The sequence below is a fragment of the Sorex fumeus genome, unplaced genomic scaffold, assembly GCF_029834395.1.
Source record: "Sorex fumeus unplaced genomic scaffold, SorFum_2.1 ptg000015l, whole genome shotgun sequence".
NCBI classification, from domain to species: domain Eukaryota; kingdom Metazoa; phylum Chordata; class Mammalia; order Eulipotyphla; family Soricidae; genus Sorex; species Sorex fumeus.
The window spans coordinates 10,137,536-10,163,428 of record NW_026606072.1 but is presented as its reverse complement, the minus strand read 5'-3'; the positions used below and the strand labels follow the sequence as shown (position 1 = coordinate 10,163,428).

The 25,893-nt window shown below is 39.7% G+C and overlaps 2 protein-coding genes and 1 non-coding gene across 4 annotated transcripts in view; 2 read left to right on the top strand and 1 right to left on the bottom strand.

Moving 5' to 3' along the window:
* The first annotated feature begins 3,297 nt into the window (after nt 1-3,297).
* On the top strand, nt 3,298-3,437 carry LOC130021482 (small nucleolar RNA SNORA70). Its single transcript, XR_008792180.1, has one exon. It is a non-coding gene; the product is annotated as a small nucleolar RNA SNORA70 (small nucleolar RNA).
* A 1,640-nt stretch (nt 3,438-5,077) lies between these two features.
* On the top strand, nt 5,078-14,678 carry SELENOP (selenoprotein P). 2 transcript variants are annotated; one of them, XM_056112154.1, is made up of 5 exons: nt 5,078-5,198; nt 7,480-7,695; nt 9,113-9,325; nt 11,037-11,154; nt 13,230-14,678. In XM_056112154.1, exons 2-5 carry the CDS (start codon nt 7,493-7,495, stop codon nt 13,851-13,853), a joined length of 1,158 nt encoding a protein of 385 aa, XP_055968129.1. In that variant the 5' UTR covers nt 5,078-5,198; nt 7,480-7,492; the 3' UTR covers nt 13,854-14,678. The 2 variants fall into 2 exon arrangements, with proteins under 2 accessions (XP_055968129.1, XP_055968130.1); XM_056112155.1 differs by having other exon boundaries at nt 13,230-13,763.
* A 162-nt stretch (nt 14,679-14,840) lies between these two features.
* CCDC152 (coiled-coil domain containing 152) overlaps nt 14,841-25,893 on the bottom strand; it is a 41,939-nt gene continuing 30,886 nt past the window's right edge. The window contains exons 7-8 of the mRNA XM_056112023.1: nt 15,409-15,492; nt 14,841-14,990 (exon numbers count right to left, since the gene is read on the bottom strand). Coding sequence (XP_055967998.1) covers nt 14,841-14,990; nt 15,409-15,492 — 234 coding nt within the window. The remainder of the gene's footprint in view (nt 14,991-15,408; nt 15,493-25,893) is intronic.

Below are 25,893 nucleotides of genomic sequence, written 5' to 3'. Positions count from 1 at the left end.
AGAAGAGCTGAAATCAGCACCAGGAGGATTACTCCATAACTTAGAGGCCAGCCGGGTATCCTAGAGGAAAGGGCAGTTCAGATAGAGAAGGGAGCACCAAATAAAGGATGTTTGGAGGATCCTCCCAGGAGGGGAGATGCATGTCGAAAGTAGACTATGGACTGAACATGTTTGCCACTCAATGCCTCTTTTGCAGACCACAACACCCAAAAGGAGAGAGAGAACACAGGGGATTGCCCTGCCACAGAGACAGGGGGGGTGGGGGGATGGGGGTGGGAGGGATACTATCCATGGTGGTGGAAAATGGGCACTGGTGGAGGGATGGGTATCTGATCATTGTATAATTGAAACCAAAGCACAAAAAATTGTAAATTTACAACTGTAAAAAAAAATTAAAAAAAAATAAAAAAAATTAAAAAAAAATGTGTGGGCCAGAGAGACAGTACAGGGACTAAGGGGTTTGTCTCACATGCAGCCAATCTTGGTTCAAGTTGCAGGCACACACATATGGTCCCCCAACACCTCCGGCAGTCACTCCTTAGCACAGAATCAGGAATAGCCTCTGCTATTGAACACTGCTTGGTGTGACCCAAACCTCCCTCCCCACACAAGAAGTACATGCAGATACTTTTTATAAATGCACACAGATTTATGAGGGAAAGTAAGTTATATTTGCTTTTGTTTTTAGGCCACACCATGCTGATTTTAGGGGCTATTTCTGGTTCTGTGTTTAGGAGTGACCCCAGGCAGAGCTTGGGAGGACCAGATGCAGTACCAGGAATTTGGAACAGGGTTGGCTAAATGCAATACCAGGAATTTTGAACAGGGTTGGCTGGAAGCAGGAAAGTCAATTGTCTTACTTCCTGTATTATTTCTCTAGTGCAAGTAAAGCATGTTTACTGTAGAAGTTAAACTTTTGAACTCTAGAACTGCTGAGTTTGAGTCCATGTTCCTCTACTTTTAAGATCCAAATTTGAAACACACTTTTTAGCATCTTTGTTACAGGTTTTCATCTCAGCAACAAGAGTAAGGACTGTGAGAATTAAATGAGCTATAAATGATTTAGGATCCTAATTACCATTAGAATTATGACTGGCACAGTCATCATATTGCAGACTGTTGGGGTGAAATTGCCACAAAAATAACCAAAAGTCAAAGGAGAGACAGCGTTATTCTTATAGTCTCTTTCTAGTCTTTTTTTCATTCGCTTGTTTTGACCCCCTTCAAGCGAGAAGGGATGAGCTCTCTTCTTCCCAGTCTGTAAGCCTACAGTTCTATTGTAACAAACTAACAAACAAATACAGATACTATTGTACAATTGAGAAAACTGTGGCAGGGTGTAATAAAGTCGGGTTCCTAAGGGCATCTGTGGAGCAACACTCCAGAAAGAACAGAGTTCTACTAAATGTCTTTCCTTTCCATGGGGATATCCACAGGTCCAGAGTCAAAAGAAATGACATTTCTGTTTAGTTCAGGGGATGAATGGTGTTTGAGGCCTTCCATTTTTCTTGCAAAATGATGCCCTGTGCATTTCAAGATGAGCTTCTGGTCTGACGTGGACAAGATGAAACTATTTCTTTTTAATTAAATGAATAGTATCCTATTTCATAAAAACTTCTGATGTTTGCTACTCTTTTGTATGTGCTCTGATTCCCAATAAAACTGGCATAGCATGTAGTTATCCATAATTGGATTTATGTTTGATATGTTAAACAATTTCAGGTCTGTAAACTTGTGCATCTGAAGAAATGCTTTCTTCAAAGCATGTTTCAATTTCAGATGAATCTCAAAGGATCAAGTAAATTCTTATCTAATCCACATGCTGTTCCCATTCCTTCCTCTGAACATTGTTCATATTTATCTCTTGTACTTTGAGAACATCATGCTTTTTTTGGAAGATACTCGTTCCATACTGGGTGGTTTATCTTTCATCATGAATAATCAAACAGCATTGCGTTGAATATAATGCACAAGATGAGGTATAAGGCAACTTTTTGTACATGCAAGACAAAGGAAGATTGATTTAGGTGAAAAGGCATCATTTTCTCCACTATTGGGAAAGTTTTATTTCCTTTTGCATATAAAAAACTACCTAATACTCAAGCTAAAAGAATTACTATTTTATATATGTCCTTCATATAGTCGTAATACTCTTTCACCTTCTTTTTGTTGGGGGAGGGGACACATCTGGCAATACTCAAGGTTATCCTGGCTCTGCACTCAGGAATCACTACTGGTGGTTCTCTGAGAACCATATGGGATGCCCGGGATCGAATCTGGGTTGACATACTCACTGTACTATTTCTCCAGCCCTCTTTCACCTTCTTATAGTTTGAGATATTAATGTCTTACAAATGTTAATGAATAAATGCTACATTAATTATCTATTTAACAACAACTTATTTATTCATTATCAAATACTACATTTATTCATTAACATTTGTAAGTAGTTGTTAAATAGATTTACAAACTAGTAGTTCATAGCCCTTTTCTCTTATTAAGTATGTAATTGGTTCACAAATTTGTAGGACCCTATTCTCCATGGAAAATACTACTCCTCATATAAAGGTAAGAATGCTTGTTAAAAATGAAGAATAAATGTATGTACACTCCTGGAACAAATGATAAGGGTGTGGAAGCATAAGACAGTATGAGGATAGATTCTTGGTTCCAGGTTGGAAGTTGTGAGAGATGAGATCATTAAGACAGAGTTTGACCTGACAAGATTCAGTCGTTTAATTACTGTCAGTGATCATTGCTCCATTGTGTGATCATAGCTGGAGCAACTGATCAGCAGATTTTAATCACTCATAAAAGTTGAGACAAAATAACATGCTAGATAGTGCTTCAGACAGATATTCTGGGAACTCTGAAAGTAAAGAGGGAAAAAAAAAGCCTTAAGATAAAGTACTAGTGAACTTTGAACTTGCTAGAGATTATGTTAGCATATCTTGCTGGTGCTGTTTTGAGACTGGGTTAAAATGACCCTTTTGTCATTTCCAAATGTCCAACAAACCGCAGAAATATGTGCTTACAGCCATCCTCTTGTTGGTTTTCAAGTAAACCATCACATTACACTTCACACAATGTTTGTTTGTCTGTCAAGATTAAGAGATCCTTGAGAATTTAGCATTGTGCCGCTCATGAGCACTGAATAAATGTTTGCTTGATTTGGTGTAATTCGATTTAATGCCATTGAATGTTTGTTTGAAAATTCTTTCTTGGGCTGGAGAGATAGGACAGGAGTTAAGGCATGTGCCTTGCTTGAGTCCACCCCACTTCAATCCCTGGCACCACATGTGGTCCCTTAAGCACTGTTGAGTGGTTCCTGAGCACAGAGTCAGTGTGTGCGATGGCTGCAGAGAGTTAACAGCCACCCTGGTTGCATCCACAGCCTGTTGCTTGTATGGGCAGTTCTAAGGCACCTTGAGATAGTCCTTTGGGTGGGTATCCCTGTCTGCCCTCAGGTGTCCCCATTCATAGGCTCAAAAAAAGTGTGCAGATGCCTTTGAAAAGCTTTATGACACATCTGCATCAAATTAAGACTGAGGAGCATGTGATTGAGCCTCCAGGCAGGGTCAAGTTCAAGTTACCAAGATGCCAGAAAATCCACATCCCCTGGGCTTTACCAAGTTAAATGTGGATGAATTTAAAGATACGGTGGCTGAAAAGCAACTCATTCCAGATGACTGCGGAATCAGATTCCTAACCAAGGGCCTCTGGGCAAATGGTGGGCACTGTATTCCTGGGTCCTGGGCTCTCTGAGCCCCTACTCCTCACCCCACCTCCTCCATAAGAAGTCTGCGCCTTAACAAACAGTGACAACAAACTGCTGACTGCATCTAGGCTACCCAGCACAGAAGAGGCCCTACAGAGGGACTCTCTTCACACACCCCAGACACATTTGCTTTGGGGCTCACTGTAGGCTTTGAGCCACTGCTTTTGGGGGTTAGGCAGCGGCTGCTACCCTCAAAATATGGTAGGAATCAGTTTTTGACACTGCTCCTTACCCTTCCCCACTAGGCCTGAGCTTGTTGGTAGTCATGAGGGGGAAAACTCCCCTCTTTCTTTTGCGAAGAAATTTTCTCTTCTACTTGTACATTTAAAAATCCCCATACTCCCTTTCCAACGACAACTATCAAATAGAAAAAGAATTTTTTTTTTGCTTTATCCTTTGTACTTTGCTCTGTGGTCCAAGTACTTAGCTAACCTGAAGAGGGAGAGCTTTGTGACAAATGGTCACAAAAAAACCTTTTATTTGTATGGTACTTAAATTGGTAAATATTTTACTTACATCTGGAGAGATTCTTGATGCATTCTGTGGTATACATAGATCTTTCAGGGAGTGAGACCTCTCTGGTAATATAAAAAGGTCTGGCTTCTTTTCCTTAAATGAAAAAAGAGCTAAGTCTGATGACATCCCACAGAGACTCAACTTTGAACATAGCAAAGACTGGAGCAGGGGGATGGAGCAATAGTACGGCAGCCAAGGCGGGCTTGCCTTGCACAGGCCTGCCCAGGTTCAACCCCAATAAATCCGATATGGTCAGGAGCCTCACCAGGTGGGATTCCTGAGCGTGGGGCCAGGAGTAAGCCCTGAGCACCTGCGTGTGGTCCCCAAAGCAAAACCAAACAAACCCCCAAGCAGATGGGCAGAAGTGGTAGCAAGAATAGCAGCTGGAGATATAGTACAGAAAGATGGGGAACAACTGGTGATTTGTTTCACAAAAGTTGCTGGACACCACAAAGCAAAAGGAACAAAAAAAAAGTTTCTTTTTCCCCTATTTTTCTTCCATTCAGCAGCATAACTAGGTGAGTCAGCAAAAGTTTTTGTCGATTATAATTTGGAGAAAAAAGTGACTTGGCGGCCTTCATTACCCCTTTTAGCCCTTCCTCCCCGCCCTCGACTGTACCATTAAATCCTAGATACTGGGGTGACCAAAAACGATGGCAAATCAATCAATATTTGCCCCAAACCTTTCCGCATGGCAGGTTTTGCTACTTTCTAACACTTTTGTTTATGACTACCCGCTTAGGAATTTGTTCTGCTTGCAAGGTCGCAGCGGAGGGGGCACTGAACTTTGGTCAATAGCTGAGGGGTGAGGTAAACAACAGGACTATAAATATCAGCGTTGTCTGTGCCTTTGTGGCGCTGTGGAGCCGAGAGAAGGGAGGAAGCAGGCGCTGCTGAAGGGGCTGTAAGTAGGAATTTGGCTGCTTTCTCTTTCAGAGTTTGGAAAATCTTCAGATTTTGTCTGATAAACATACTTTTTTTTAAGCATAGGTATTTTTGTTTTTAAGAAATAGGTGGAGGGGGTAAATTAGAGAGAGAGAGAGAAAGAAGGAGGGAGAGACAGAGACAGAGACAGAGACAGAACAGAGACAGAGAGAATCAAAGGGTCTCAAATGGGATGTGGTGGATACAGTTTTGCCTTTGCACATGGACAATGCAGAGATTCCACCTCGCCTTCTGGAAGGCCCAGGATAAAGTTAGTTTATTCTGCAATAATGCTGAGGTATTATAGAGGCAATCGTGTAGGTTAGTGCTGAAATATTTTTTTACTGAAATAGAGTGAGAACTCTCAGGGGAAAACAGCTCCTGGATCTGAAGAGAGGAGAGCAGGTTCCACCACTAAGCAGAATTATTCACTTTCAAGAATTAAACCCGTGTCAAAATGGGGGTGGTTTGTGCATAAATGAAAAATTGGGGGGCTTAAGTAGTGAGTGGGTCGTATCTTTTGACCGAATGAGGTTAGATCCTCATATTTTGGGGGGAAGAAAGGGGGAAAAGTTTCTTCCTTTCAGTGGAAAATTTTAAACATGTTAAGTATTGCTTTAGTTTGTGGCAAACTTCTAGGTCTGTAATTGGAAAGTGGTGAGATTAGTGGAATTTGAAGCTATTTCCTAATTTGTATTGACGAGATTTCAGAAATCCCAATCTTGTTATTTAACATTTTTTGTAGGCATCATTTTTTTCTAGCTGTCTCTATAATTATGAAAGTTTATTATACAAAAAAATGATCTAAGGAAACAGAGTTGAACAATCTGTTAATTGTGGCAAAGGAACATCTGCAAGTGGAAGCATTTATTCCAATAACATCCCAAATCTACTGAGTTTATATTTGAGAGAGTAGGGGAAACCTAATCATTTTTTGCATGAGGCAAACATCTTAAATTATTACTTTGTTGTTTGGGGGGCCACATCCGGTGGTGCTCAGGGATTACTCCTGGTGACTTTGGGTGACCATATGTGGTGCTAGGATTGAACCTAGGTTGGCCATGTGCTGGGCAAGTGCCTTTCCCACTATACTATCTTTCCAACCCCAAAACAGCTTAAATTATTTTGGTTGTTTTTTTTTTCTTTTTCATCCAGGGACACAAACAGAACAGTTGCTATAATTATACCTATACTAAAAACTGACAACATATTTCAGTGTGCTTTGTGTGCGGCTGGCCCAGCCTAGCTGGATTCGATTCCTCCTCCCCTCTCGGAAAGCCTGGCAAGCTACCGAGAGTATCTTGCCCACCTGGCAAAGCCTGGCTCCCCGTGACATATTCGGTATGCCAAACACAGTAACAAGAAGTCTCACAATGGAGACGTTACTGGGCCCTCTCGAGCAACTCAATGAACAGTGGGAGGACAGTGACAGTGACAGAGGTTATGTTTGGATTGATTCGTAGAATTGACTTGAAACCAATCTTGTGACTATATGTATAAACTTGGGCAAAATGCCCAAATTCTCCTTTAGTCATAGTTTCCTTAGCTGCTGAAAGGATAATGAGCAGAATTAGAAAGTATAACTGACAAGTTATAAAAGCAAGCTTGGCACTGCTTGTTGGTAGGTATAAGAAGAATAATTGTGGGGTCAGAGTTATAGTACAGTGGGTTGGGTACTTACCTTGCATGCTGCCAACTTGGATTCCATCCTTGGCATCCTATATGTTCCCCCGAGTACCACCAGGAGTAATTCCTGAGTACAGAGCCACAAGTAACCCCTGAGCATTGTCCCTCAAACAAGCAAGCCTCCCTCCATCACAAAAGGATAATTGGATCATCAATACTAATACTGTCTTAATAATTCTCTGGAGATAATCTACATATATCCTCTTCTTTTTTTTTTTAATTAGATAATAGACTAAACCATTTTAGGATAGTTGGAGTTTTTTTTGTTCTATTTTTGAGCCACAACTGGTGATTCGCTGGGGTTACTCCTTGGCTATGCACTCAGGAATCACTCCTGGCGGTTCTCTGGGGGGACCATATGCGATGCCGAGGATTGAACCCTCCGGCCTCTGACTGTTCTTATAGACAGGTCTCTGGCAGGGAGGTCCAACTTAATAAGCCAGGTCACCTGGAGACAGACTGAATAGGTTAGGTATTTATGGGAAATAGGATGATAGCTGTGAGGGTTATAGAAAGCCCTGCTTTTCACCGGGGAGTCATCTGTGAAGGTGACAGAAAGACTTACTTTCTTACAGGACAAGCCCACCAATGTGGAGAGGCTTGGGGCTGGCCCTGGCTCTCTGTCTCCTCCCTGGAGGAGGGACAGAGTGCCAGGGGCAGAGCGACTTGTGTAAGAAACCTCCAGCCTGGAGTATAAGGGATGAAGATCCAATGCTGAACTCAAATGGCTCAGTGACCGTGATTGCTCTTCTTGAAGCCAGCTGACATCTGTGTATTATCCAGGCATCTAGGTAAGAAATTCTTTCTATGGGGTTGGAAATTCTATGGTATTTTTTTTTTTTTTTGCTTTTTGGGTCATACCCAGTGATGCTCAAGGGTTATTCCTGGCTCTGCACTCAGGAATTACTCTGACGGTGCTTGGGAGACCATATGGGATGCTGGAGATCTAACCCAGGTCGGCTGCGTGCAAGGCGAGCACCCTACCCGCTATGCTATTGCTCCGGCCCCGGGGTTGGATTTCTTAAGGGCAAAGTGTTAGATAAATAGAACAGGTAAGATTAAAAGAGTGGAAAAGATGCATTTGTTGAATCACATTTTGGGAGCAATAGCACAGAGGTAGGGCGTTTGCCTTGCACATGGCCAGCCCAGCCCAGCTGGGTTCGATTCCTCTGCCCCTCTCGGAGAGCCCGGCAAGCTACCAAGGGTATCTCGCCCATGTGACAAAGCATGGCAAGCTACCCATGATATGTTCGATATGACAAATACAGTAACAACAAGTCTCACAATGGAGACCTTACTGGGCCCCGCTCGAGCAAATCAATGAACAACGGGAGGACAGTGATACAGCTACAGAACATTTTAGAAGACCCGGAGGATATACACCAACATGTTTACAGTGGTGTTTCTAAAGTCATGAAAATCTGTATTTTTATTGTGGGTTCATGTTTTATAATATTCCTCTAAAATGTATTACTTGTATGATTAAACTATCCTAAATGTACTTCTACAAGTGGATTTCAATATAGGAAGCAAAGATGCCAGTGTGGAATGAAGCTAGGCTTGTCCACAAAAGCCACTAAATAAGCGTATATAAACAAATACATGTTAAGATACTTGTCTCTTTAGTCCCCAAATACTTATTGGGTAGTATTCTAACTGTTGTGTGCTATCAAGTGATAGCACAGCAGGTAGAGTGTTTGCCTTGCACACAGCCAGCCCAGCCGAGCTGGGTTCAATTCCTCCGCCCCTCTCGGAGAGCCTGGCAAGCTACCAAGAGTATCCCGCCCGCACAGCAAAGCCTGGCAAGCTACCCGTGACGTATTCAATATGCCAAACACAGTAACAAGTCTCAAAATGGAGACGTTACTGGGCCCACTCAAGCAAACTGAACAACGGGAGGACAGTATTTGTTTTTTGTTTATTCTAACTGTAAAATGTATTAGCAAACAACTAATAACAATATACAGTTGTTAATGATTAATTTGAGAACTAAAAACTCATTTGTGAAAGTATTTAGCATAAAGTTCTAACTGAACACTTTTCAAAAATAATTTTAAAAATGAAGCTTTTTAGCTTTCTAAGCCAAAATCATAGAAGAGGTATGAGAAAAAAATAGTAGTAGAATTTCCATGAAAAAAATAGGAGAAAAGAAAGTGATTAATGAGATTAAGGTTTTTTTTTTTTTTACTTTTCGTTAAACTATTTCAGATTGGAAGACTTGCGAGTAAAACTGGAGGAAGAAGGATATTCTAACATTTCCTATGTCGTTGTTAATCATCAAGGACTTCACTCTCAATTGAAATATACACATCTTAAAAATCAGGTTTCAGAGTATATTCCTGTTTATCAACAAGAAGAAAACCAAACAGACGTCTGGACTCTTTTAAATGGGAAAAAAGATGACTTTCTCGTATATGACAGGTATGTGTATGAACACAAAATACTTAGACATACCCCAAATCAAAAGATATTTGAATATTCAGCATTAAAAAGATTTTAAAAATGACCTGTCCTTGTTATTTTATTGACAAATAATCTGCTTCTTTGTGAACCATCTAAAATGTTTGGTTTTAATATTATTGAAATAATATTCCTTGCCACAAATGAACTGAACATTTCAATAGGAAAATTAAAAAACAAATGAGTGTATTCCTCTCTCCTGCCCCTTCAGTAAATTGTTATTCTGGTTAGATAGAAAAAAAAGCACCCATTTGTGTATTATGTACAATTTTACTTAAGGATTTTGTATGTTAATAACTCTACTTGGCAGGCTACTTGTTTATCACTAATGTAATTAATAGTTTTGAGGTTACTTACTTGACTTTACAAACTGTAAAGTGTGTTAACCATATAAAGTATGTAAATATACCACATAAAGTATATTAACCAGGGGCTCTAGTGATTATACTGCAGGTAGGGTGTTGTTTGTTTGCACGTGCCTAAACCTGGTTTGATCCCTGGCACCCCATGTGGTCCCATCTGTCTGTCAGGAGTGATCCTTGAACGCAGAGCCAGGAGTAAGCCCTGAGAATTACCAGGTATGGCCCAAAAAACAAACCAAACAAAAGCAAAAACAAAAAGTCAAAAATATGTTAATCAAAATCTGCCTGGTTTTTGATTTCATGAACCATTACAACAATCACATTTTGAAGGAACCTCACTGCATAATTTATTAGTATTTCTAATTGGTGCTCTAATTGTTTTCATTGATCTCCTAAGAAGGGGTAAATTAGACTCTGCCCGGGCTTACACCCTATATGGTCTTTGTTTTATTTTGGGTGGGTGGGGGGTTTGGACCACACTTGACTGTGTTCAGGGAAACATACGTGGTGCTGGGATTCAAACCTGATGGTAGGTTGCAAGGCAAGCCCCTTAATCCTTGTGCTGTCTCTTTGAACCCCATGCCCTAATTGATCTTATAATAAATATTTTTTAATATTTCATAATTTTAGATCCCCAAATCTCTGATTTAGTTAGTAGCAAGTTATAACCATTCACTATTTACATAAAATTATAGGGGTAAGATGTGGGCATTTTAGCTCTACCTTTTGTGAGAATGTCAATACTGTGTAATTTATTTTTATTGTGATGAAATTTTTACATATATATACAGTTTTAAATGAACAATTGCCTAAGACTTGAGCTCTTTTATTATGCTTTTGATCTCTTGTATGGAATTGTTGTTGTCTTAGAAATTATGAGAAATTTATGTAATTTATAAAGCCTAAGTACATCAGTGGTTTGGGCACTTGAAGTAGAAGTTACAGGTTTATTACAAAACTGTATTTGACCAAGTCACAATGATTATACCAAAGGTGATCCCATTTTGACAGGTCTATAAAACATTAGATGCCAGGATTAGATGCGCTACAGTCTTTACCATAACCTGACCTTGTGGAATGTGCAAGGGAGTTCATTTGAGACCCTGTTTAAGGAAATTTACAGAAGGAACACAAGGGTTTTAAGTTGTGTTTGTTTGGTTTCTTGGGCCACACTTGGTGGTGTGGGGCTACTTCTGGATCAAATGGTCTCACAGTGTTAAGACAAGAAGTATCTATCCAAGACTATGTTTAAGGAGAATCACACTACAGAATATAATGTAATAATTTTGCATTTCTCTTTTCTTTTTCAGATGCGGTCGTCTTGTATATCATATTGGCATACCTTTCTCCTTTCTATCTTTCCCCTATGTAGAAGAAGCCATTAAGATTGCTTACTGTGAAAACAAATGTGGAAATTGCCCTCTCATGGTATTTTTATTTATTATTTCTGAATTATTATTTACTGAGAGAAAAGAAGAAATCTTTTAAGTGTCAGTAAATAAATTACTACTTTATAATCAATTAGATAATCAGTGCTTTTGATGATATACAAAAAATAAACAACTCTAGTTTTTATAATTACACTCCCTTTGTTTTGCGGTGTATACTTTAAAACATCTTTCCAAGATCCAGACTACCACTTTTAACTAGGATTTTAGAAAGTAAAAAATAAAAGATCATAATTTCAGTGCTATCAAATGATGTTGCATAATTGTTGGAAGTACTGAACCAACTTAAAATAAGTGTATAATATTGTATTTTCTAAACGTGTACACACAAGAGCACACTGACAGCAAGACTTAGTCATGGCATTATCTGAAAAGGAATTTGGGCTGAAATAAAGAATGCAGGACTGTAACTTTTCTGTGAAGTCCTTATACAAGCAGCCCATTCTGCAGCTGTAATTAATGTATTTCAAAATAGATTGTTTTCTACTGGCTACTGATATTTTCTCTTCATTAGCAACTAGGATATTTACTCCTGGATATGAGAATCTGTTAGACAAAAAAGTTAGACATAGCTGCTAAATAGTCATAATATAGTATATTTTAAACACTGAGCAAAGTGTTTTGTCGAAAAAAACTCAGAAATAACAATAGAAGTACTACTTGGTATCTGTATGCTAAAATCCAGTGAAATTTATAACCTTTCCAAAACTTCCAAAACATCAGACCACACTCCCCTTAGTCATTCTTTGGTTTCTCAGGTCGATTTTGTAATTTTACTTACAAATAGACTTTAGATTAAGGTTTAACACTACACTGCTTTATCTTTAAACTTTGAGTCTATTATTTGTGGGCAAACATAGAAATAAAGACAGCATACTAAAGATTTAGATTCATGCAGAATGGAATTTCTGGGACAGTGGAAAATGAGTGGTAATTAGTTACTTCCAGCTGACAGCGCTATGGTAAGGGCACATAATTAAAGTTCTGATCGTTCTGATCATTTCCTGACATACACTGAGGTATTAAAACTACCAATTTGGAATAGTTTGTTGGCATTTTTGAATTATCAGAGAGAAATTCACTTGCATCAGAATACAGTATTATCTATGATGCATTGCTGACATGACAAATCAACTGATTTTAGGATTTCATAGTTGATCAACTTTACTTCAGTCTAAATTCTTTTAATCAGTTTATTAAGCTTCACTTACATAGCTATAAATATAAGGGTTTGACCTTTTAAAAAAACCTTAAATATCTCGGAGAGCCTGGCAAGCTACCGAGAGTATTCGATATGCCAGACACAGTAACAACAAAGTCTCCGATGGAGACGTTACTGGGCCCGCTCGATCAAATCGGTGATCAACGGGAGGGCCTTTACTTTACTTAAATATCTCCAGACTTTTCTCCAGAATAGCAATGCTATTCTGTAGAAGAGGGAAATTTAAATTCTGATGTTGACTTTACTGTAAAAACTTATGTGAACTACTGAACTTTAATTGTATTATGTACTTTTAAAATTTTTCAAAATAGATATTAATTTACTTGTAAGATGCTTGAGGATTCTTTTATGTTTTCTCTAATTTTTATGTAGACACCAAGATTTACAAGAATGAGCCTGACAGAGTTTCAGTACCACACCCACCACCCGTGTCCCAGGGCCAGTATCCCTCTTGTAGTGTACCATAACTCTCTTCCATCTCCCTGTCCTTACTCTGTTCCTTAGCAAAACCAATTTTATTAAGTATTATAATTTGGGTCTTATGATTTACAATTGTGTTGATTCTATGGTTTTGATTGCTTGGGAATTCTGTGATTATAAGTAAGCTTTGTACAAGAAAGACACAATTAGATAAGGAAGGGGACAGAACTTAAAAAAAATAATATAGGTGCTACTGAGACTGACAACAATTTTTATTCATAAAATGATAGTAAAACAAAGCCATTTCAGCTTAGCTACTCGAAATTTATTATTGTTAGTTTTGTAAATAATACATATGCCTCTTGAAAAAAAATTTTATATTTATTTATGAATGACTTCTGTATTTGTCACAGACCCTGGAACATGAAGAATTCTGTAAGAGAGTTTCTTTGGCATCTGTGGAGAAGACCACCGAGGCTCTACAACCACACCATCTCCATCGCCAGCCCCATCATCACAGGCATGGGCACCAGCAGCTTGGGCACGCTCAGCTTTTGGAGCATCAGCAACCAGAAATGACGGATGCTTCGGAGCATCCCTCTCATCCACACCTTCATCACCACCATAAGCACAAGGGACCACAAAGTCAGGGTGACCCTGAGAACTGAGATATGCCTGTAAGTGGAAGTTCCCAACTTTCTCTTCCACAAAAGAAGCTCTGACGAAAGAGATGTATAAATCAGCTACTTTGAAAGTTGCCCAAAGATTCAGAGTTGGCTCCGAGTAGCTGATGCTGACACTGCCGACATCTGGTCTTTGAAAAAACAGGGTCTGCCATCACCTGACAGTGTAATGAAAACCTCCCCTCTTTATGCAGCTGACAGGGTCTTTGGGCAGAGGAGAATGTCATTGAATCCTGACAGTGACGTTTGCCTCCTGCTGCCTGACAGTCAGGTCAGCAGCCCAAGACCACAGTAGACAGCACCGAATGAAGCTGAAAAAATCAGGCAGAAATGTGAAAATGACCTGCAAACTAAACAGTTTAATTTGATTACTCCCCAAATTGGTCTAGGTACAATTCCATTTCCAGCATTTTACTAGCTACCTAATTTGTGATTCAAAAATAGAAAATTAGATTCGTGCATACATGGAAAGATGTATTATTTGGCTTCCAAATTTTAAATTTATTTCAAAGAAATGTTGATCCATACCAAAATTTTATTACAGGGCAACTGAAAGGTGATTGCAGAATTTGGTTAATATGTCTTTCTTTTTCTTCTTCCAATATTCTATTTGCATTAATGAAAACAGAAGCAAAAACTATGACCTAGGGGCTTCTGTGGGATACTTAGCAATTAGGATGGAGAAAGAACAATAAAGACATGTTTTCCATTTTTTTCTTATTTCTTCTAACAATTTAATAATAATATTTCTTGCTTTTTAAACTTATCTTTAAAACTGACTAAACCTTTAAATAAGTGAATTCTTTTAAGATTCAGAAATACTTACACATGACTATTTTGCTACCCAATTATATACTTTTTTATATCTAAGGCTCATATCTTGATTTTTACTATCACATAGGAATGAAACTTTTATATCTGGTTTTCTTCAGCATTATTTCACACTCTGTACAATTTGAGAATTCCTGTCTTGAAAAATGTAAGGAGAAGATCCAAGAATACTGTCTATGTTTTGATTGCTTAGAAAGTATTTCCATAGTCAATGATGGTTTAGTAGGTAAACTTACTTCCTATAAACCTGAACTTCATTATGGTTAATACTGTTAAGTTGGAATGCAGTACACTGTTGGACAAAGTGTGGACATGTTAAAAATAAACTCAATAAAAAGCTTAAAGTTATTTGTTATTACTGTTATTATTTACAATAGAAGTAAAATTTTCAACTATTTTTAAACAATAGTTGAAACAATAAGCAATAAACAAACAATAAACAATAACAATAAACAATAAACAATAAACAGCAACAATAAACAATAAGCAATAATGAATTTACCGCTATGCTCAAAGTCGTCTACGCTTAAGGTTAGAATTTTTGTCAGTAGATTTAAGGCGGGAATCTCTCACAGCAGAAAGGTGTTGTTGTAATTCATGAATGGTATTGCGAAGAATCGAAATCTCCTTGTTTTTTTCTTCTAAAAGATGCTGAAATTTCTAAATGAGGCACACATACAGAAAAATAGAAAAACACACTAAAACTGTTACTGTAATCTAGAAATAGTCATATTAAGTACTGCATACCTTATGCATAAAGCAGCTTCAGAATGTAAAGTCAAAATAAAAAAGAGAATATAAAGTCAACCTTAGATCAAACTATATTACAGAATTTCTCAGTCTTCAAGAGTCAAAGGACTTTCCAATATTTTAATGAACTAATATTTACTAGTCTAAAATTATTCAAAGGATCATAAAAAATTTAATGCCTTTCTGATTGTGTGGTACATTTTAAGAAAAACAATTAGGTATATTCATAAATATTTGCATTTAAAAATAATACAGACTAATGCTTCTAATACTTATAGAAACCAATAAAATTTTTCTTAAGCAGCAGCTGGAAGGAAAACTCACATACCTTTTTGTAGATACTATGTGCTAAAGCAGTAGAATCTGGATTTAATTTTGATTTAACTTGAACTGTTGCTAGTTTGGCATCAAACTGAATCAAGTTTAAAAATAAGGTTACTATTGATAACATTCTAGTTAAACAATGAGTAAAATTATAATTACAAGCAATTCATTGTGTCTCTTGACACACCTTTAAGTCTATTCTTCATATGGCAGTACTACTGAAAAATTCTTTTAGAAATAATTCTTTCCTTTAAAAAATATTTTTCAACTGGGAGAGGGCACAGCCAGTGATTCTCAGGGATTCTTGGCTCTATTCTCAGGAATTATTCCTGGTGGTGCTTGGATAACTATATGGGATGCTGGGGATCAAACCTGGGTTGGCTGCGTGCAAACTTTCCAGCTCCTAGAAATAATTCTTTTTTTTTTTTTTTTTGCTTTTTGGGTCACACCTGGCGATGCACAGGGGTTACTCCTGGCTCTGCACTCAGGAGTTACTCTTGGCGGTGCTCAGGGGACCATATGGGATGCTGGGAATCGAACCTGGGTCGGCCACGTGCAAGGCACATGCCCTACCCGCTGTGCTATCTCTCCAGCCCCTAGAAATAATTCTTAAGAGCAATAACACCTAAAGGAGATTAACATTGACTGCAAGTAAATATTATCTGGGTGTTAACATTTATTGTTATTATGATTATTTATTTTTGCATTTTGGGTCACACCCGGCGATGCATAGGGGTTACTCCTGGCTGATGCGCTCAGTAATTACTCCTGGTGGTGCTCGGGAGACCATAGGGGAGGCTGGGAATTGAACCCGGGTTGGCTGCATGCAAGGCAAACGCCCTATCTGCTGTGCTATTGTTCCAGCCCCAACATTTTTTATTACCACCAAATCAATATGTATAGCACTATAGCACTGTCCTCCCATTGGTCATCAATTTGTTCGAGCGGGCCCAGTAACGTCTCCATCGTGAGACTTGTTACTGTGTTTGGCATATTGAATATGTCACGGGTAGCTTGCCAGGCTTTGCCATGCGGGTGAGATACTCTTGGTAGCTTACCGGGCTCTCCAAGAGGGGTGGAGGAATAGAACCGGCTTGGCCAGGCCGGCTGCGCGCAAGGCAAACGCCTTACCACTGTGCTATCACTCCAGCAAAATATGTAAACAAAAATTAATACTAGTTTAAAATATGAATTAAAACATAAGTGATTATACCACCCCTTCATTGTTGTGGTAATAGAGAGCACACACATACTTGCTGTGATTTCATGCACTTTTTTGCGGTGGATTCACAGAGGGTCTCACATCCAGCTGCAATGCTTGCACACTCACTGAGGTGCTTGCTGAGGAAAAACTCCAGTGTTTGTACCCTTGAACATTCTGGTTGTAATGCTCACTAGGAGTTACTGTGGTGCTCACTTGGCCTTAGCAGAACCATATTTTCTGGTTATTCCCAGTGCTCAAACATCTTTAAAAGTAATATTTTTCTTTTCGAACATCTTTCTTAGTGGTGCCTATTAAAGATTGTGTGTGTGTGTGCTAGCTGTGTGCTCACACGCAACTGGCTATGGTGTGGCAATATAAATTGGTAGTAGTACTGAGGACAACAGAGCACCAGGATCATGCTTGGCCCATGTGGCATTGAGAATCAATGATGTTCCCCCTGCAAGTAAGGAAGCTATCACTGGGACCCATATTTATTTTGATAGGGGCTACCACTATAGGGCAGGAGGTGGGATCCTGGGCCAAGCCTGGAGATGTTCAGTAAGGATTTGGGTTTGAAGATGAAATGCTATTAAGGACCAGTGGTCCTGGGACTATTTGGGGATACCTGAAGATGCTCAGGGGTCACTGTGATATTGAGACCCAGGCCTGGTCTGTGCTCTACCAATGAGCTATTCCCTCGCCCTGGGAACCTTTTTTTTTTTAATCTATTTTGTTTTTAATTAGTGAAACACCATGAGGTACAGTTGTAGATACACAATTTTTTGTGCTTGGGTTTCGATTATACAATGATCAAATACCCATCCCTCCACCAGTGCCCATTTTCCACCACTATGGATAATATCCATCCCCCCCATCCCCCCCATCCCAACCTGCCTCTGTGGCAGGGCATTCCCTTTTGTTCTCTCTCTACTTTTGGGTGTTGTGGTCTGCAAAAGAGGCATTGAGTGGCAAACATGGTCAGTCCATAGTCTACTTTCAACATGCATCTCCCCTCCTGGGAGGATCCTCCAAACATCCTTTATTTGGTGCTCCCTTCTCTATCTGAGCTGCCCTTTCCCCTAGAATGCCCGGCTGGCCTCTAAGCTATGGAGTAATCCTCCTGGTGCTGATCTCAGTTATTCTTGGGTATTAATCTCATATTTTGTTACTTTATATCCCCCAGATGAATGCAATCTTTCTATGTCTATCCCTCTCTTTCTGACTCATTTCGCTTAGCATGATACTTTCCATGTTGTACCATTTGTATGTAAATTTCATGACTTCATCTTTATTGAGTGATTCTGAAGGGGTCAGTATCTTCTTTTTTCCCCCTCAAACATTTGGGCTAACAGTCTAGCTAACAAAGGTTGAGAATCTAGTTGATTTAAAGATATTAAAAGATACTAGAAAGATACTAAAAATATTTTTGTGTTGTATCAATATTTTTTTTTGTGAACAAAATGAGAGAATCAACAATTAGGCAGAAAATATACTTTTCTGTGGAAAATTCGAGGCTCAATAGTAGAATCTGGGCATAATTTTGTTGATTTTGTTTTTTTTATATATAATTTTATTTATTGAATCACCGTGAGAGCAGTTACAAAGCTTTCGGGTCTAAGTCTCGGTCATACAATGAAACACCCATACCTTCACCAGTGCCCATTCTCCACTACCAAAAACCCCAGTATACCCCCCATCCCACACCCTCCCCCTACCTGTGGGGCAGATGATTTCCACATTACTCTCTCTCTACTTTTATCACATTCAATATTTTGACACCAAACCCACTATTATTATTTGAGATTTTACCCCAACACTCAGATCTGCTGAAAAGGCAACAGTAGACAATTTGTGTTCTATTTCTGGTTATGAATAACATGATGTCGCGTGGCTGCAGTAGGGCCACGTGATTTTGAAATTCCGAATAATTTTTTTAAACACCATGAGGTACAGTTGTAGATTTACAATTTTTTGTGCTTGGGTTTAGATTATACAATGATCAAATACCCATCCCTCCACCAGTGCCCATTTTCCACCACCATGGATAATATCCCTCCCACCCCCATCCCCCCATCCCCCCCTGCCTCTGTGGCAGGGCGATCCCTTGTGTTCTCTCTCTCTCCTTTTGGGTGTTGTGGTCTGCAAAAGAGGCTTTGAGTGGCAAACATGTTCAGTCCATAGCCTACTTTCAACATGCATCTTCCCTCCTGGGAGGATCCTCCAAACATCCTTTATTTGGTGCTCCCTTCTCTATCTGAGCTGCCCTTTCCCCTAGAATGCCTGGCTGGCCTCTAAGCTATGGAGTAATCCTCCTGGTGCTGATCTCAGCTATTCTTGGGTATTAATCTCATATTTTGTTACTTTATATCCCCCAGATGAATGCAATCTTTCTATGTCTATCCCTCTCTTTCTGACTCATTTCGCTTAGCATGATACTTTCCATGTTGTACCACTTGTATGTAAATTTCATGACTTCATCTTTTCTAAGAGCTACATAGTACTCCACTGTGTAGATGTACCAAAGTTTCTTTAACCAGTCAACTGCTCTGGGGCACTCAGGTTTCTTCCAGTTTCTGGCTATTGTAAAGAGTGCTGCAATGAACAAACAAGTGCAGATGTCACTTCGACTATACCTTTTTGCCTCTCTGGGATATATTCCCAGGAGTGGTATTGCTGGGTCAAATGGGAGCTCAATTTCTAATTTTTTGAGAATCGTCCATACTGTTTGGTCCTGGGAAACTTCTTACAGGTAACACGTACTCAGTCTTTATTGAGTGATTCTGAAGGGGTCAGTATCTTCTGTTTTCCCCCTCAAACATTTGGGCTAACAGTCTAGCTAACAAAGGTTGAGAATCTAGTTGATTTAAAGATATTAAAAGATACTAGAAAGATACTAAAAATATTTTTGTGTTGTATCAATACTTTTTTTTTTGGTGAACAAAATGAGATAGAATCAACAGCTAGGCAGAAAATATACTTTTCTGTGGAAAATTCGAGGCTCAATAGTAGACTCTGGGCATAATTTTGTTGATTTAGTTTTAACTCTTCCTGATTTGATATGAAAAGCAATAAATTAAAAAAAATTTCTTACATAGCTGTTGTTTTTTTGTTTGTTTGTTTGTTTTTTAAAGGAGTGTCAAGCAGAGCTCAAGGCCATTCCTGCTGATACTTGGTCAACTGGTCTGGTTCAGTGATTGGTTCTGGGCAGAACTGCTGCACTGCTTGTTCCCAGTAGTGCTGGGGATGGCCACCATAGCCATTTGGTGGTGCTGGGGGTAAGGTAGGGATTCCGTGCCTGATGGTGGTGATCAAACTTGAGTCCTTGAGCATGCCAGGCATACACCACTGAATCCTGAGCTATTTCCCAGTCCCTTATAGGCCACTCTTCTCTTTTTTTCTTTTTTTAAATTTTTATTAGTGAAACACCATGAGGTACAGTTGTAGACTTACAAATTTTTGTGCTTGGGTTTCAGTTATACAATGATCGAGTACCCATCCCTCCACCAGTGCCCATTCTCCACCACCACTAATCGTATCCCTCCCACCCCCCCAATAATCCCCCCGCCACCCTTCCCCACCTTTGTGGCAGGGCATTCCCTTTTGTTCTCTCTCTACTTTTGGATGTTGTGGTTTGTAATAGAGGTATTGAGTGGCAATCATGTTTGGTCTATAGTCTACTTTCAGCATGCATCTCCCATCCTGGGCGGATCCTCCCAATACCCTTTACTTGGTGTTCCCTTCTTTATCTGAGCTACCCTTTCCTCCAGCATGTGCGGTTGGCCTCCAAGCCACGGAGCAAAACTTCTGGTACTTATCTTGGCTATTCTTGGGTGTTAGTCTCCTATTTTGTTACTTTATATTCCCCAGATGAATGCAATCTTTCTATGTCTGTCCCTCTCTGACTCATTTCACTTAGCATGATACTTTCCATGTAGAACCACTTCTATGTAAATTTCATGACTTCATCTTTTCTAACAGCTGCATAGTATTCCATTGTGTATATGTACCAAAGTTTGTTTAACCAGTCATCTGTTCTCGGGCACTTAGGTTTTTTCCAGATTCTGGCTATTGTAAAGAGTGCTGCAATGAACAAACAAGTGCAGATGTCACTTCGACTATACGTTTTTTGCATCTCTGGGATATATTCCCAGGAGTGGTATTGCTGGGTCAAATGGGAGCTCAATTTCTAATTTTTTGAGTGGAGTCCATACTGTTTTCCAGAAGGGCTGAACCAGTCTGCATTCCCACCAGCAGTGTTCGAGGGTCTCTTTCTCCCCACATCCATGCCAATACTGGTTGCTTTTGTTCTTTTGGATGTGTGCCAGTCTCTGTGGTGTGAGGTGGTGTCTCATAGTTTTTTGATCTGCATCTCCCTGATAATTAGTTGTAGGATAACACTGTTTTGTCCTTCCTGCATAGCCTCAGGTAGTTTAGGTTTATTGGGTTTCTCCCATCACAGTGCTCCCATTCCTGTGTTTATTTGTAACTTCTTTCTTTGTGCTCTGTTGACTTGTAAATATTGTTTTTCTCTTCTCCTTAAATCCTTTGCATAGTTTATTCAGAGTAATGTCCTTTTTGTATGGACACAAGAAGACAGTATATGCTATGCTTTTGTTATGTGACTCTCAGTGATATTTTCCTCCTGGGCATCTGTTCTCTCGCCTAAGCCTCAGCTGCCCTTTCTTCCTAGCGCCCCCAAAAGCAGGGTCCTACCGAGGGACTGGATGGAACCAGGCCAAGCAGTAAGCTATGTGCTACCCTGGCATCAAGATCAGCCTGGCCAAAGTGCCATAATGCTTACCTATAAGTTAAGAGCTTGGTCATGGAAAATGCAGTCATGATCCAAAAAGTAATAACTAGATTTGGACCCTGCTAAGGTTAGTAATGATTAATCTGGCCTGAGCGCTGTAGTCTGAGTCTGTGGCAAGATGCTCCCAAGAGAGCTGCCCTACAAGTCTCAATGTTATCTCTTACTGTGTCCATATAAAAATAACTAGTATTGAGATGTTGATAGAGTTATTGGACTAAGGAAAGGAGAAAAACACTTTAGGAGGTATTTTGCCCTTGGGCAGTCTGGAAGGGCTTTGGAATACCTTTGGAATACCTCAGGAAGGGCTTTTTTTTTTCCCTTTATTTTATTTTATTTTGTTTTTACAGTTGTAAATTTACAATTTTTTGTGCTTTGGTTTCAGTTATACAATGATCAGATACCCATCCCTCCACCAGTGCCCATTTTCCACCACCATGGATAATATCCCTCCCACCCCTATCCCCCCATCCCCCCGTCTCTGTGGCAGGGCAATCCCCTGTGTTCTCTCTCTCCTTTTGGGTGTTGTGGTTTGCAAAAGAGGCATTGAGTGGCAAACATGTTCAGTCCATAGTCTACTTTCGACATGCATCTCCCCTCCTGGGAGGATCCTCCAAACATCCTTTATTTGGTGCTCCCTTCTCTATCTGAACTGCCCTTTCCTCTAGGATACCCGGCTGGCCTCTAAGTTATGGAGTAATCCTCCTGGTGCTGATCTCAGTTATTCTTGGGTATTAATCTCATACTTTGTTACTTTATATCAGGAAGGGCTTTCTTATGTTGATTTTGCTACCTGACTGGCTGCAGTGTCAACCCAGAGTTGGGGAGTTGGAGAGACAAGAGAGTTGAAGAGTGAGAGAGCAGGGCAGCAAGATGGACCAAGGAGAGGCTAGCAAGGGGACAGAGAGAGAAGAATGTAGAAGAAGAATACAGGAGCAAACACGTGGAGAGAGAGAGAGAGAGAGAGAGAGAGAGAGAGAGAGAGAGAGAGAGAGAGAGAGAGCCCAGGCTGTGAGATGGAGCAGAGAGATGAGCAGGAGAGACAGGAGCAGACAGGAATGAGGAGCAGTGGAGACTAAAATGGGAGGCTCAGAGAGACTGGGGAGAATGGAATAAATGGCATCTGATCAATCAACCGGCCTGGCCCTCGTTTCCTCCTCCTTCTGCCCCATGGCTCGGGTTGCCCCAGCTGGGTGAGCGGCCCTGGGGCGCCCCGAATGCGGGGGCGGCTAGGGGAAGAGCCTCCGCCTGGCTGCCCTCAAAGATTTTATACAATTAGTGATGAAGAGCATTGTTTCATGTGCTTTTTGCCATTTGTATTTCTTCCTTGAGAAAGTTTCTGTTCATTTCATCACCCCATTTTCTGATAGGGTTGGATGTTTTCTTCTTGCAGAGTTCAATCAGTGCCTTATATATCCTTGATAACAACCCCTTGTCCGATGGGTAGCACTGTAGCACTTTCCTCCCCTTGTTCACTGATCTTTGTAATTTGGTCACTGTATCTTTTGCAGTGCAGAAGTTTCTTAGTTTAAGATAGTCCCATTTGTTTATCTCTGTTTCCACTTGGTTGGAAACAGACAGTAGAGTGTCGTCTTTGAAGATACTGTTAGCCTCAACATCGTGGAGGGTTTTGCTGACCTTGTTCCATGTACTATATGGATTCTGGCCTGATGCAGAGATCTTTAATCCATTTTGATCTGACTATTGTGCATGGTGTTAGGTCAAGGTCTAAACCCATTTTTTTGCATGTGGTTGTCCAGTTATGCCAGCACCATTTGTTAAAGAGGCTTTCCTTGCTCCACTTCACATTTCTTGCTCCCTTATCAAAGATTAGATGTTCATACATTTGAGGTTGTGTGTAAGGATATTCCACCCTGTTACATTGGTCTGAGTCTCTGCCTTTATTCCAGTACCATGCTGTTTTAATTACTACCACTTTGTAGTAGAGTTTGAGGTTGGGGAGGGTAATGCCTCCGAACGTCTTTTTCCCAAGAACTGCTTTAGCTATTTGTGGGTGTTTGTTGTTCTGTATGAATTTCAGGAGTGCTTGATCTATTTCTTTGAAGAATTTCATGGGCATCCTTATAGGGATTGCATTGAATCTGTATAATGCTTTGGGGAGTATTGCCATTTTGACAATGTTAATTCTTCCTATCCATGAGCAGGGGATATGTTTCCATTTCCTTGGGTTCTCTTTTATTTCATGGAGTAGCATTTTGTAGTTTTCATTGTAGAGATCCTTTACCTCTTTAGGCTGATTCTGAGGTACTTGATTTTCTGGGGCATGATTGTGAGCGGGATTGTTTTTTTTTCCATGTCACTTTCCTCTGTCTCATTATTTGCGTATAAAAAGACCATGGATTTTTGGGTATTAATTTTATAGCCTGCAACTTTACTGTACAAGTCTATTGTTTCTAGGAGTTTCTTGGTAGAGGATTTAGTATTCTCTAGATATAGTATCATATATCATCTAGAATAGTGAGAACTTGATTTCTTCCTTTCCTATCTGGACGCCCTTAATATCTTTTTCTTGCCTAACTGCTACTGCAAGTACTTCCAATACTATATTGAACAGAAGTGATGAGAGTGGGCATCTTATAGGCCACTCTTAAGAGGTAATAATTCCATGCCCCCACTCCCAAAGTCTCTCATTATATTTTTTCTGTTTAGATTGAATTTCGGGTAGTCTCTCTTAGGGCTAAGAAGAGACTTTGTTTTGTGATTGTCTCAGTATATTAATAAACAATATTGTGACAGGATCACTAATCCATGTGGCTCTTATTAGGATGGCAAGGTGCCATTCAGTACTAGCCACCAGGAAGCTGTGAGGGAAAGTATTGTGTTACTGACAAGATAGATAAACCGTACAGCACTTCTTGGGCCAATATGATGGAGAGAGAGAGAGAGAGAGCGAGAGCGAGAGCGAGAGCGAGAGAGAGAGAGAGAGAGAGAGAACACTAGTGCACGCATGGGCCTGGGTTTCAGCTTTAACTGGGGAGGGTGGCTCAATATTGGTGAATTAAAACCATAAAAGCAGTAATTTAATATCTAGAAACAGGAGAAAACAAACCAAAACCCAAAATAAGTGGCCCAAAGGGTCAGTTACTGAAATCAATCATGATCTTCAATATAAAAGAAGACTCAGTGGGAAACTGGCCTGGCACTTTTCCTAATTTATGATGTTCTGAGACAGCCTTTTTTGAAGCAGATGCCTTAGATTCAGAGGAAGTGTATACTTGCATTACAAAAGAAAAAGAAAAATCTAGCTTCAGGATTTACTTAGTCTAAATGCTGTGAGATTATTTGGATTTGGGGAGAGAAACAGCTATAATGAAGAAAAAAACAAAAGGAGTGCTACATTATCAAACAAACTTGGGGCTGACCAGTGGCAAGGTCCAGATGGCAAATGAAACATACACTCCCAGTCCATGATTAGAAGTTGCTGGGTCATTCTGAAACATGTCCTATGGAATCTCAGATCCCCATCCAGCCTCTGTGTGGCCTGTGGGTATACTTGATCAGAAGCAGAAAGATTAGAAGCCTCTAATGTCATCATGAGTCCCTTTTTGTCAATTACTACAGTCTTCAACAACATACCTCACCAAGTACTGCAGGGATTGTAACCTTCCTATTGATAGGGTAATTTATCATATTTAAGTCAGTGAACTCTGAAAACATGGTAAAGTGGGACCCAGGCTGAGGGATGGCGATGGAAAGGAAGATTGGTAGACTCTAGAAAAAAAATTTAAGAACAACTATTTTGTCAAAATAGTAACATTTTTGTGATTCTGACATCTTGTTAAACAATTGCTGGAAAAAAATCTTTAGAACAAATAAATATAACCTCAACCTTTTAAGATCTATTTGAAGTCCCTTTACTTAAAACAATTTGATTTGTCTGTCCTCTAATATTTTTGTATGTTACTTTAAAAACACATTTATTAGGGAGAAATTTGTCTTGTTTCATCTCAAATGTAAGTTAATGGAATTTCACTAAGATGTATAATGTCAAGAATGGAAATACTTGCCCTACTGTTGGTATGTCCTAAGGAGCTTGCACAGACTTCCTGAGTAAAATGTAGATACTTCCTGAGTAATCCTGCTGTTTTCAGAAGAAACAATATCATTTTTGAAATCAAGGACTTTTAAATGACTAAAGAGTGCCACCTTCAGGCTAAGTGTTGAAATGGTTATTTATTGCATTACAGGTGACAGAGCGGGAGAAGGGTGTGAGAGGTCCTCTCAGAGACCTTATTTCTACTCTTGAAATGAATCTCACTGTGATAAATAATAACCAGAATGAGACCTATACTGAGGGATGCAACTTTATATGGGGTGTTTGCGTCACGAATGGCAGTGTTCTGAGGCTATTCTTGACGCGCTCAGAAGTGACCTCTGGTGGTACCAGGGTGCATATGCAAACTTAAAAAACTTAAAACACCCACGTCATAGGGGGATGGGGGTGGGTGGGAGGGATG